Source organism: Marmota flaviventris, chromosome 5 (genome assembly GCF_047511675.1).
Source record: "Marmota flaviventris isolate mMarFla1 chromosome 5, mMarFla1.hap1, whole genome shotgun sequence".
Taxonomy (NCBI): domain Eukaryota; kingdom Metazoa; phylum Chordata; class Mammalia; order Rodentia; family Sciuridae; genus Marmota; species Marmota flaviventris.
This window is the reverse complement of record NC_092502.1, coordinates 28,574,380-28,587,682: the sequence shown is the minus strand read 5'-3', so window position 1 is coordinate 28,587,682 and position 13,303 is coordinate 28,574,380. Positions and strand designations below refer to the sequence as shown.

The 13,303-nt window shown below is 45.7% G+C and overlaps 1 protein-coding gene across 1 annotated transcript in view; it reads right to left on the bottom strand.

The window, feature by feature from the left end:
* Fat2 (FAT atypical cadherin 2) overlaps positions 1 to 13,060 on the bottom strand; it is a 74,406-nt gene extending 61,346 nt beyond the window's left edge. Inside the window, exons 1-3 of the mRNA XM_027938564.2 lie at positions 9,802 to 13,060; positions 5,762 to 6,076; positions 194 to 252 (exon numbers count right to left, since the gene is read on the bottom strand). Coding sequence (XP_027794365.2) covers positions 194 to 252; positions 5,762 to 6,076; positions 9,802 to 13,060 — 3,633 coding nt within the window. The remainder of the gene's footprint in view (positions 1 to 193; positions 253 to 5,761; positions 6,077 to 9,801) is intronic.
* Positions 13,061 to 13,303: the final 243 nt, after the last annotated feature.

The following is a 13,303-nucleotide window of genomic DNA, read 5'->3' as shown; positions in this document are numbered from 1 at the left end:
TCAGGACTAAACCCGCCCCTAGCGCGAGGCCATGATTTTAGCCTATAAAAGGTAACATTCAAGGGGCAGTTGCTGCTGCTGTCCCTTCCTCTGTGCAGAGCAGCCTTGTCAGGCTCCTAACAGTAAACCTGCTTCTTATCCCAGGGGTATGTGTGTGTGATTAGCCCTGTGCCACTTTTCTTGGATGACCCACCTCCAGAACGTGTTCATCCTTGTTCTCTCGGTCCAGCTGCTTGGCGGTGGACAGGAGACCTGCGGGAGAAATGGTAGGAGGCAGACGTGAGCAAAGGGCTCCCAGAGCCACTGCACTGAGGTGAGTTCAGGATGATACTCAATGAGAATTATCAGATGGGAATTTTTCCAGTCTTTGGAGAGCAAGTATATTAAGGGGAAGGGAAGGGAAAGTGAGGTGGTAAAAGAGAACAACAGTGATAATGTGCTAGCTGAAGTTCCCACCTACATTTGCTTGGGGTGATGGGTCAAAAACTCAGCAACCTCACAGCATCATCACCCTGTCCAATCAAATGCCTGCCCCCTCAGATATTCACCCAATCAGATGCCAGCCCACTCATACCCACCCAATCAGATGCCTGCCCCACTCAAATACTCACCTGTTCAGATGCCCATCCTCTCAGAAAGAACTGAGCTGGATGGAAATCCCTTGTTCCTGACAGACTCTAACCTAATGACTCTAATCTGAGGAAACAAGGGAGAGTAGAAGCCAGTTCTTTTGCAAGATTTGGAAACCTCAGAAGTTGAGGTTATTGTTATTAATGTCATCCTAAGCCCTCAGCCTAAGAGGTCATGGTTGAGTATGAAAAATGTCCTCTAAAGAGAAACAAAGCTATTGGTAGCCATCAGTGAACCATCAGAAAACTGTCCGTAAGTTCATTGATTTTGTTTAAGTGTCATGAAGTCATGAAGATAAGGGAAGCGAGAGTCCGCTCTGGAAGCTCAGTAAAGAGAATGGAGGTTCTGTGTGGGGTGCAATGAAGGCAAAGGGGATTCCGCCTTGGGGTGGAGCCTCCAGTGAAAGAGAAGAGCTTGGTGTGAGGAGGTGGTCTCTGTCAGGAGCATGTGATCCCCTCTTGGAGCAGAACATGCGTCGTCCCAGCTTCTTCTTCCCTGACGGCAGGCATGGGAGGGGTCAAGGAAGATGCCCTGGAAAGCCCCATGTCCAGGCACCCTTCCAGACAGAAGGAAGATGAGTGGAAACAGGGCATAACATTCCTCTGTGACTGGTGTGTGCCGTCCCTGTCACCTATTCAGTTCATGCCTAAGCTGAGGGGCTGGATAAAGAAAAGCTTGGACTCTGGGACACTCCCGCCCCAAGGAAGAGTGTGAGGGGTACTGGGTCTCAGGGTGAGCCCTCTGGTCTCCTTCTTCCCTTCCCCCTGCCCCTTCTCTTTCTCCATTCCCTTTTTTTCTGAATATCCCTCTCCCTCCCCTCTCTTCCTTTCTCCCTTCTCTCTCTCTCTCTGTCTTCTGAATCTTGGGCTCTCGTCCTCACTGTCTTCCCTCTCTCTATTCCTCTCCCTTCCCTCCCTTGCTTTCTCCCTTTCTCTCTCGGTATCTTCTTTTTTCTTTCTTTTATTTTTTTATCTTTCTCTCACCACTGCTTCCCCCTACCTCATATGGGCTTGTGTTCCTGGAATCACTGCTCCGTGGGCTCCTGAGCTCTTACTCCTTATTACCTTGAACCCCTTCTCTGACAAATGGCAGATTCTCCGACACATGTCCGAATTCCCAGGGATTGCCCATATAGAATGAGGGGACATCAGAGCCTTCCACACAGGGCTCCCGAGGACCCACTAAGGAGGTGTGTGGAATGCCCCTCAACTCTCCTGGCACTTAGTGTCACTCGACCGATTTATCTCTTAACCATTTTCCCCTCCAAACAAAGACCCTTCCTTAACCCTTCCCTTCCTCCCTTCCCTCATCCAATCTTTTTCTAACAGCTGTTGACTCTCCTCAGATAGACTCCTGATCCCCTTTCATCTTGACCCACCGCAGTGCAATTCTTTCCCCAACTACCTTTTCATCGTCATCTCCCTGTTCTTCCCTCCCCCGGCCTCCCCCAGCACCAGTGTTCACTGAGCTCTCACAGGCCCAGACTTTCTTCTCATCTTTCTATTTTTCTACCTATTAACTTATTTAATGCTCACAATTGTCCAGGAGGGAGCTGCTACCATCTCCATGTTACTGGTGAGAAGTCAGGCACTATGGCTTGAATGTGTCCTCCAAAAGTTCGTGGGTTGGCAACTGAATCCTCACGTTCATATCTTAATGGTTATTTTTAGGTGGGGGCTTTGGAAGCAAATCAGGATTAGATGAGTTGGGGGTGGTAAGGTCCCCAGTATGGCATTAGTGGCTTTATCAAAAGAGGAGAAGACACTCACACTAGCACACTTGTTCTGTCTTACCATATGACGCCTTCTGCCATGTTATAATGCAGCAAGAAGGCCCCCTACCCCATGCCAGCACCATGCTCTTAGAGTTTCCAGCTTCCAGATCTGTGCAGTAAATCAACCTGTAATCCTTATCAATTATCTAATGTGTGGTACTCAGTTACAGCAACACAAAATGGACTAATGTAAGCAGAAGAGTAACTTTCCCAAGATACCACCATTTATAAGTAGAGGAACTGGGATATGCCTTTTGAAAATTGACCTGCTTGCTGTATCTTCAATGAGATCCTGGTCTTTGTCTCTCCTGGATGTTGTCCATGTCCTTCTCCTTGTCCATGTCCCCTCCCTGACTGCTGTCTGTAAAAATCCTCCCCAACCTTCAACTTCCTATATTCACCCTATTCCAAAAAGCAGCTGCAGACCCACTACACAGACGGGATCATCCTCTTCCTCCTCTGAGCAGCGAGGGCACCACACCTACTCATATTTTACAAAGCTGTGTTCTTTTGCACGGGTTCTGTACTCCTTCCATCTAAATATTCATGCTCCTGATGGACTGAATTTCCCAAAGCCTGAAACCATGTTTTATTTTTTCACATCTCGCCACTGCACATCATTTAAAGGCCTCACCAGGGCAGGTACCTTTAAACATTTGCTGAGTAAATGAATATATCTTGGGTTTAACCAAAGATTGTGAATAAAGCCAAGAAATTTGTTCATCCATGTAACAATTATTTGTTGAGCTTCTAACTATATGCCAGATACTAATTATATTGTGATAGGCAAAAATAGTAAAGGTCCTTTTTCTGGGGAACCTTTGAAGTCTAGTGGGCAAGGATAATTCATGGAGTGAACATACAGATGAACATAATGGGCTGTATGATACATGTTACGAAAGGGAGCAAATGGTGCCAGGAAGTGTATTATGGTATCAGGAAAATCCTCTCTGGGTGAGGAGCAGCCATGGACTGAAGTAGCCATGTGACTGGAACCCAGAGAACAGCAGCATGATAGGGCAAGGTGAAGCCAGAGGGGTCAGCAGGGCTGGGTCAGGCATGAGAGTCCATGGGTCATGGCAAACTCTGACTTTTCTCTTAAAAGCACAAAACGAGCATCTCAGCTACCCCTGTAGGAAATGGGGAATGCGATGGTGAAGATGAGGATGGTAGGCTGGAATCATGGCGGATACATTCTTTTACTTTTAAAAAGTTCATGCTAATAAAGATTTCTTCTCCTCAACTGCAGGAAAACTAAGAACTTTTCTGCCTCCTAGGGCATCCTGCCAGAACTGCTGTCAGGGAACTGTTGATAGTAAACAGAACAGGGATTTGGGAGAAGTTGAGAAGTTAATGCCTCGGGTGAGAGATCTCTTAGCTCTTCTAAAAAGGGAGGGACAGGGTGGGCCCAGGTAGAAAACCCGCTTAAGCCTGTTCTCCACTAGAAAAGCATCCTCCTCCTGGGTTGACTACTCCATACCCTGAGCTCAGATGTTAATAGGAAAGGCACCCAACAGATGTCCCTGGGGAAAATAGACACTTGTATTACCCACTCACTGTCTGCCCCAGAACTCCCTCCCAGAACCTCCTTGGTCTTAAGGTCAAGGCAAAGCCCACTAGCATTCTCCCTCTTCCCTTACTGTGGGAAGCCGTTCTCACACGTGATCGGGCATCTCCCTGACTGGGTGTGAGGTGTTCCGGCCAAGCTGTGTCAGAACTTATCCCCACCCTTTTTAGGTGCGAGAGCCCGTCTGTGTGGGGGTGTGACTGACCACTGACCCTGAGACCAATCACTGACCCTGACCTTGGAATGCTGTCCCCCTCGACCTTCATTGGATGGAATTTTCCCCTGAATTTCTTGTTCCCCAATAAAAGGCTACTCTCTGGTGTGCTCCTTCCTCTCTCCTGCTGATCTCTTGTGTAAACCTCGCTACCCCACCAGGTGCCTCAAGGCAGGAGCCGGGAAGGGCCATCTCTGAACTGGTCAAGAAAAAGGTAAATTGAGTTTATGTGTCTTTATTTTGATCTCACTAGTTAACTTCTATGCTTAGGACCTCTAGTATGAAGCTAGCATGCTGGTCGCGCGGCAGACCTTACTCCAGTCCTACCAGGGTTCTGTCCTTCTAGGACAATGGTAAACGGTTGTGGAATGGGATGTTGTGTTCAGAGGAGAAAAATGTCAGCCTTCTCTACAACAGTGCTGTTGTTCATCTTCTGAGAGGAAGGTGTGGCCTTAGAGAAGTCCCCCCCCACCCCCCGCCCCGCCGCCAGCACTGGAAAGTGGTTCTCAAACTCCAGTGCCAGTGGGAGCTAGGCAGGTGTAAATGGGGTTGTAGACTGAGAAAAAGACCATAGGGGACGATGGGGACCACAGGGACCATGAGGACCAGAGGACATAAGCTTGGTCTGCTCAGGAAGCTGCTGCCAGTCTCTGGTATAATGTGGCCCTATGGAAAGATGGAGATAGTGTGGCCAGACCTTCCCATTTTTGAAGAAAAATCACAAATCTGAAATGCTTTGTGGAATCTGCCAATTTTAAAATGTTGGGAAAAAAATCATTGTTTAAAGCTTGTGCCAAATAAGTCATTTTATATATTTATGAATATATTATATAGAAATATATATGTGAAATAAATATATATGCACACACACACACACACTCATCAACACATAAAATTACTAGGTCAAATTGTATGCTTCATTCTAATTTTAAAAGGTACTGATCTATGACAACATTTTACCTGCTTGCATTCTACCAATAATGAATAAAAGTATTATTACTCCAAAAAAAACTTGTGCCAGTCCGACAAAACACCCTGTGGGTTATACCCAGCTCACTGCTGCCAATTGGTGACTGCTGCATTCCTTTAACCCATCCACCATCCTTTCTCCACATGTTCTTGGACCAAGGACAGTTGCTAGAGAGAGTTCTAAGTGGATCCCTATTGCCACTGTGTGGGTGAAGTTGGGATCAGTCTGGAACTAAGGTTAAAGATGGCTCTCTGTCTGATGCTTGTGACTCCAGGAGGGATCAGCATGGGAGCATTTGGAGATCCGAAATAGCCCCAGATGTTGCTGGATCCCAAGGCAAGAAAGCTGACAGTAGATTCTTCTCCTTTTCCTGTGGAGATGGACTTAGTAGAAAAGTGTCTCAGGCTTTAGCACCCATTAGAATCCCTGAATTTCTTATTAAAACACAGATTTTCTAGACCCTCTCTCAGAATCCTGATTCAGGAGGTCTGGGGTGAGGATTTGAATTTTCAACCACTTTACAGGTGATGCGATGATGCTTGGGTACCACATTTTGAGAAACTTCATTGCACAGATCCCTATTTATCTATATTTTTGGGTCCTTACCTGTGAATGGGTGAATAATGAAGGATCCCATGTGATTCCCACTGGTGATGTTGAAGGTTAGCTTCCCTTTTGAGCTGGAGTCTGAGTCCCAGGCATCCAGTTGAAGCACAGAGGTGCCCAAGGGAGCATCCTCCTGGATGGAGGGGTAGAACACGGGTCTGGACATCCGGGGTGGGTTGTCATTGACATCTGTGACCTCAATGTAGACTTCAGTGACAGAAGAGAGAGGTATAGAACCCCTGTCCACAGCCAGTACTGTCAACCAGTAGTAGGGCACAAATTCCCGATCCAGGGGCATCAGCGTCTGAATCATTCCTGGGGACAGGTAAATCACCAAACCCAAAATTCTTTAGAGCTCAAAATATCTTTAGAAATTACGATACCCAATCCCTGATCTTTACTGTGGAAAGGATAGGATAAGTATTCCACAAAAAGAGAGAATGGTTGCCAAGTAGACATGGGAGATGTTGAGTTGAACGTGGGGAATTATGAAACCTCCCAGAACCATTTTTTGCTGAAAGAGGCTCTCAAATCTGGCATATGGGCCTGTATAGGGTTTAAGGAGGTAGCGGTAGCTTATCCATTTTCTCCTAACTACTTCAACCCAAGTGCAATTGATGTATTTTACATTTCTTAGGGCAATCCTTTTTTTTTATTTTAAGAGATGGGGTCTTCCTAAGTTGCCCCAACTGAGCTCCAACACGTAATCCTCCAACCTCAACCTCTCCCAACTAACAGTAACTGTCATTTGACTGTTTTCTTCACTCTTTAAGTCCTGATAGATCATCAATATAAGGATTAGGCATTTTATGAATACATTACTATTTCCTTCTCCATCATCTTCATGAATTTGGGGGCTTACCTCCATTCTTTAGCTCACTCACTCCACAAATTGCTTACTATGGGCCAGCTCTGTTTTAGATCTTGAAGGTCCAATAGTGAGAAAAAGAAACTTGCACCCTAAGTTCTCATAGATCACACTCAACTGGTAGGGCCTGTGCTCAGAACAGAGCAGAGCACACCAGCAATGGCAGATGGGAACCTGAGGCCCAGAGAGGGAGCCTGGCTTAACCAAGATTATGCAGGGAGAAGTGAAGGATCTTGGTCTGGCACTGACCATCTAAAGCCCTTTCGACCTCATCGCCAGCCCTTTGATTGTAAATAAATCATCCACCAGGTTGTAAATTCCTTGAGGGCAGCCAGCTTCCTCATTCACCTAGGATCTCTTCAAGGTCCCTCTTAGTAGTTGGTGCTCAGTATGTACTTGCTAAACTGCACTTATTTTCTACAAAACTTAAAAAAAAAGAAAAAGTTGATGTCACATTTTTGGAGGGAAATTTGGAAATAACTATTGCCATGGAAAATGTACATTATTGGTCTGGGGTTTAGTGGTAGAGCAGCTGTTAGCCATGTGTAAGAAGGCCCTGGACTCTGATCCCCAGTACTGTATGCATTATCCTTTAACCCACTGACTTCATTTTTAAGAGTTTTTCCTAGGGACTAGGGATGTAGGTCAGTGGTAGTGTTCGCCTAGCATGCACGAGGCCCTGAGATCAATCCCCAGGACCACAAAAATAAATAAATAATAAATAAAACAGTTTTTCCTAAAGACACTAATATATATGAGTAAAAGAACATAAATAAGGTTGTTAGACCTATATGATAAAGTAATATGCACCAAATAAAAATGGATGAAAAACATTTATATGTACTAGAAAAATAAGATGTCCTGAGGTGACATTATATAAAAATGTAAATTTCAGAAGTAGTGTATTGTTTTGTAATAATTACATAGTGAAAATATATCAGATACAATTACATAGTGAAAATATATCAGATACAAAGAGGGAAAAAACAGTGTATAGATGAAGTTGTTAATAAAGATGGTATTTGTACAACGGGAACTATGGAACACTGAAGAAAGAAGCTGAAGAAGACCCTAGAAGATGAAAAGACTCCCATGTTCATGGATAGATAATCTTGTTCAGAATTAATATTGTCAAAATGGTCACACTACCAAGAGCAATACATAGATTCAATGCAATCCCCAACAAAATACCAATGACATTCATCACAAAACTAGGGGAAAATGGTCCTAAAATTAATTTGGAAGAATAAGAGACCCAGAATAGTCAAAGCAATTCTGAACAAGAAGAGTAATGCAGGAGACATCACAACACCTGATCTCAAATTATACTATAGAGCTATAGTAACAAAAAATGGCATGATATTGGCACCAAAACAGACATGAAGACCAATGGAATAGAATAGGAGACAGAGATAAACCCACATACTTGTAGTCATCTGATACTTGACAAAGGTGACAAAAATATGTGTTGGAGAAAAGATAGCTTTTAAACAAGTAGTGCTGGGAAAACTGGAAATCCATATGTAGAAGAATGAAATTAGATTCCTATCTCTCATCCTGCACCAAAGTCAAATAAAAGTGGATCAAAGACTTAGGAATTAGACCAGAAACCTTGCAAAAGTTATAAGAACACATAGGGTCCATCATAAAGGTGAGAGCAACAACTTCCTCAAAAGACCCCTACAGCCCAAGAAATAAAACGAACAATCCATAAGTGGGATATCATCAAATGTCAAAGCTTCTTCATAGCAAAGGAAATGATTAAGATCATGAAGAGAGAACCTATGGAATGGGCAAAATCACTTCCAGCTGTTCCTCTGATCAATATCCAAAATTTATAAAGAACTCAGAAAACTCAAAGCCCAAAAAACAACCCAATAAATAAGTGGACAAAAGAACTAAACAGACATTTTTCAAAAGAAGAAACACAAAAGATGGACAAATACACGAAAAAATGTTCAACCTCTCTAGCAATTAGGGAAATGCAAATCAAAACCACTAAGATTGAATCTCACTTTGGTCAGAATGGCAATTATCAAGAACACAACAATAAGTACTGGCAAAGGTGTAGGGGGAAAGGTACACTCATACATTGTTGGTGGGGCCTGCAAGTTAGTACAACCACTCTGAAAAGCAGTATGGAAATTCCTCAAAAATAGAAACAGATCTACTGTATGACCCAGTTATCCAGCTCCTCAGTATTCCTCCAAAAAAATCTAAAATCAGCATACTAGAGCAATACAGTCACACCAATGTTCATAGCAGCACAATTCAAAGAGCAAAATTATAGAACCAGACCAGATGCCCATCAACAAATGAAAGGATCAAAAAAAAAATGTGGTATATATACACAATGGAGTTTTACTCAGCCATAAAGAAGAATGAAATAATGACTTTTGCTGGTATATGGGTGGAAATGAAGAACATCATGCTAAGTGAAATAAACTAGACTCAGAAAAATCAGGGGCCAAATGCTTTCTCTCACATGTGGAAACTAGAGCAACATAAGGAAAAGAGGAAGTGTAGGGAAGGGGATCGGATATCACAGATCTATAAGGAATATCGGTGGGGCTGAAGAAGGAGATTGAGAGAGAGGGAGGACAGGAAAGGAGAGGAAATACAGAATTAACAAAATCACATTATATGCATATATAAATGTGCCACAGGGAATTTCACCTTTAGGTATATGTGGAAAGTATCAATCAATCAATCAATCAATCAATAAAGTAGGAAGCTCAGTAGAGGAAGGAGAAAAGGAGGAAAGAAAGGGAACAGGAATTGAAAACAAATTATGGAATTTGGTGTATGCATGTATGATTTTGTCAAAATGAATCCAACTACTATGTATAAGTCTATGCTCTAATTTTAAAAAGATTGTATTTGAGGAGATGGAATGCAGATGAGTATATATATATATATATATATATATATATATATATATATATAAAATTAAATTTATAAAATTAATTATATATATATATAATTAAATAAAGATGTATAAGCAGCATATATTACTTTCATACTTTGTGTGTGTGTATGATAAAAGTATCAGGAAAGAGAATCCCTATTTATTGTTTCTATCTGCCGCCTGATTTCTTTCAGGACAGTCCCTGATTTTCCTACACCCAGTCCCCGGCATTCCAGCGTTCCCATCCTACCCCACCCCCAGTACCTGTGTCTTGGTTGATAGTGAAAGCTTCAAGGCCAGTGCCAGCCCGCAGAAAGTACTGGAGCTCCCCATCCAGGCCACTGTCGTCATCGTGAGCAGACACCAGCATCACCTGAGTTCCCGAGGGGCTGTTCTCTTGCACGTGAGCCTGGTGCACAAAGGAGGTAAAGCGGGGAGGATGGAGATTCTCATTCACATCCAGGACTATCACCTCCACATGGCAGAGGGTCCTACGGGCCAGGGGCCTCCCACTGTCACTGACCCACAAGCTCAGGTTGTACCCAGCCCGCCTCTCAAAATCCAACTCTTTTTCCAGACTCAGTGCCCCAGTCATCGGATCCATCCGGAAGGTTCCATGGGCATCCTCCAACAGGACATATCGCACTTCACCTGCAGGACCCAGGTCAGGATCCGAGGCATCCAGAAACGTCAACACCGTTCCTGGGGGCAAGTCCTCTGGGACCTTCAGGCTGCTGTGTTCTGTAATGCACTGGGGAGAGTTATCATTCTCATCTTCCAATGTGACTATCAAGTCAGTGACAGAGAAGAGCTGGTGGCCCTTCCTGGGCTGATCCCTGGCCTCTACCTTGAGTATATACTGAGGTTCTCCTTCCCGGTCCAAGTACCCTGTGACCACTAGCTCCCCAGTGAGAGGGTGGAGGGAAAACTTCTCTGTAGGGCTCAGCAGGGTGTAGCGAACCCGGCTGTTGTCCTCTGAGTCAGCATCTTTTGTTTTCAGCTGTGCAATTGTGGTTCCAACCTCTGTGTCCTCTGAGATCGTTAGCTGGTACCCGCCAGGAGGAAATGTGGGTGCGTTGTCGTTCCAGTCCTGCACATTCACTGTCAGCACCTTCCAAGAGGCCTTCTGGGGAGTGCCCAGGTCATACACTGTGACATTGAGGAGGTAGTAACTGGTGGTTTCGTAGTCCAGCGGAGCAGCTACTGTGAGCAGCCCCGTCTCCAGCTCAATGTCAAAACAACCCTCTTCATTGCCATCTGCAATCACATAGACCAGTTTGCCATTAAAGCTAGCATCGGGGTCAGTGGCTGCCAAGCGGGCCAAGGGCATGTTGATGGGAACACGCTCGAGAACGTCAATGGACTGGGGGAAGTGGTCCTCAAACTGGGGGGTGTGACGATTGATCTGATATGTGCTCAGGGAAGTGAATTCCTCGTCACTGGGCTCCTGGTCCTGAAGCCCAACAGAGTGAAGGATGGTCTTTGTGAAGTGTGTGAGCACCCCCGTCTTATCACACCTTACAGGGACCTCCAAACGAGGGTCCTTCACCACGGTCACATTCAGAGTTGTGGGGGAAGCATAGTTTTTGCCATCTGAGGCTGTAATTTTCAAGGAATACCCAGTGGGATGATCAGTGGAGAGATTCATAAAAGAACGTTTGAGGGATATCACCCCGGAGAAGTCATCTAGAGAAAAATAATCTGCTTCGTTGCCGGACACCATCTCGTATTTCAGGTTCTGAAGCTCATCCACATCGATGGCTGACACGGTCATTATCAACTTCCCCACTGGCCAGTCGTGGCGGATTGACACCGTGCAGTTGACCTCCTCAAACATGGGCTGGTTGTCATTCAAGTTCTTGAGACTAAGAGAAACGGACACTTCCTTCTCCTGGTGGAAAGGGGATCCCCAGTCCGATGCCCGAACCCGGAAGGTATAAATTCTTTTCATGAGCTCATAGTCCATGGGTTTGGAGGTGGAGATGATCCCCAGGTAAGGGTCGATAGAGAATGGCACAGCTTTGGGGCCAGCAATGGAATAGGTGACATATCCATTTTCCCCATGATCCCAGTCAGTGGCAGTAACAGTCAAAACACTGGTTCCTGGAGGGATGTTCTCCTCCAAGGTGCCATCGTAGGAAGACCTGTTGAAGATGGGGGCGTGGTTGTTACAGTCCACGATGTCAATGACCACCGTGGCAGTGGCCAGGCCCGGTGAGGTCCTGACGTGTAGCTGGTAGTGGGCTCGGTCATGGAAGTCCAGGAGCTTCGTGGTGGTGATCAACCCAGTGCGAGCGTTGAGTTTAAACCCTGTGCTCTCTGAGGATGGCTTTAGAATGTACTGCAGGTTGGGGAAGGCGGGGGTGACTTTCACCAACACCACGCGACTTCCGGGAGGGGAAAACTCGCTAAGCTTCACCCTATAAACAGCCTTCTCGAATTTGAGGGAAGCTAGTTTGGAGGGTGGTAGGTGAAAGCCCCTGATCTGGGAATAAAAAGTAGGTCTGCCCCCGCTCCTGGCCTGCAGGCTGAGGTTGAATCCGTGAAGGTGCTCCATCCAGTTGACATCTTTGACAGACACCAGACTGAATTCGTTGCCATGGGCATAGGACTTGACGGCCTTGAAGTGCTTCCCAGGGTCTCCTCCGACAACTTCCAGGGAGTCCACTTCAGCCCCTGAGCCGTTTGCATCTACCACTATGGTGGCATAGGCTGCACCTTCATTGTCATCTGGTGGAGTCACCACCACTGAGGCAATGGCCAGGGACTTCCTGGGGGCAGGCTCCACGTGGACCACAAGAGAAGCCAAGTTCCCAAATCCGTTGCCCTCAGAGATTTTTCGCATGCGGTCCACAGCCAGCACCTGGAGCTCATACTTCCCTCTCCAGGTGACATTGAGCTTCCCAGCCACCGTGACCACGCCGCTGGTGGGATGGATCGCAAACGCATCTGACCTTGAATTGAAGGCATAATAGAACTCAGCGTTCTGGCCCAGGTCAGCGTCGGTGGCTGTCACTTTGCAGATGGGACTCTTGAGGGGCATGTCCTCAGAGATGGTGACTCTGTATGATGGCGGGGAGAAGAGGGGCCTCAGATCATTCTGGTCCAGGATGTGGACCACCACGCGGGTCAAAGCTTCAAACTCCAAGGTCTTCTCCGTGGCTTGGATGATAAGGGTGTAGCTGTCCCGCACCTCCCTGTTGAGAAGTGCCGTATTGCTGCTCTTTGTCCTTATTCTCAGGAAGCAGAAGTTCCCCACCACATATTCCTCCGTCTTAAATACATTGGCCACGTCCCCAGAGATGATCCGGTACCTCACTGCCCACTGGGGCTCCGCGAGGTACATGCCCATTTTCTCAGAGCTCTCCACATAGGTCTTGGGAGCAGAGTTTTCGTAGATGGTAACATTGTAAAGCGAGTGTGTGAAGTGCCACGCTGAGGAGGAGATGATTCCTTCGGGGGGCTTCTCGCAGGTCACACAAGGGAGCACCAAAACAGCAAGACCCAGCAAGGCATTAATCATGGTGGAAAAAAAAAAAGACTCCCGAAACCTTGGCAAATGAAAAAAAAAAAAAAAGATGCAGGTTAGGAAAGAAATAATTCCTATTGCTATGGTTCTTAACCCCACAGCAAGGAATTACCTGGCCCCAAGTGTCCATAGTGCTCAGCTAGCTGAAAGATAAAAGATCTATCTACACTTGTCCCACTACCCATCCTTGGGGACAGAGCCGACTCTGACTCATCTGATAACAGAAACAAAGACAAC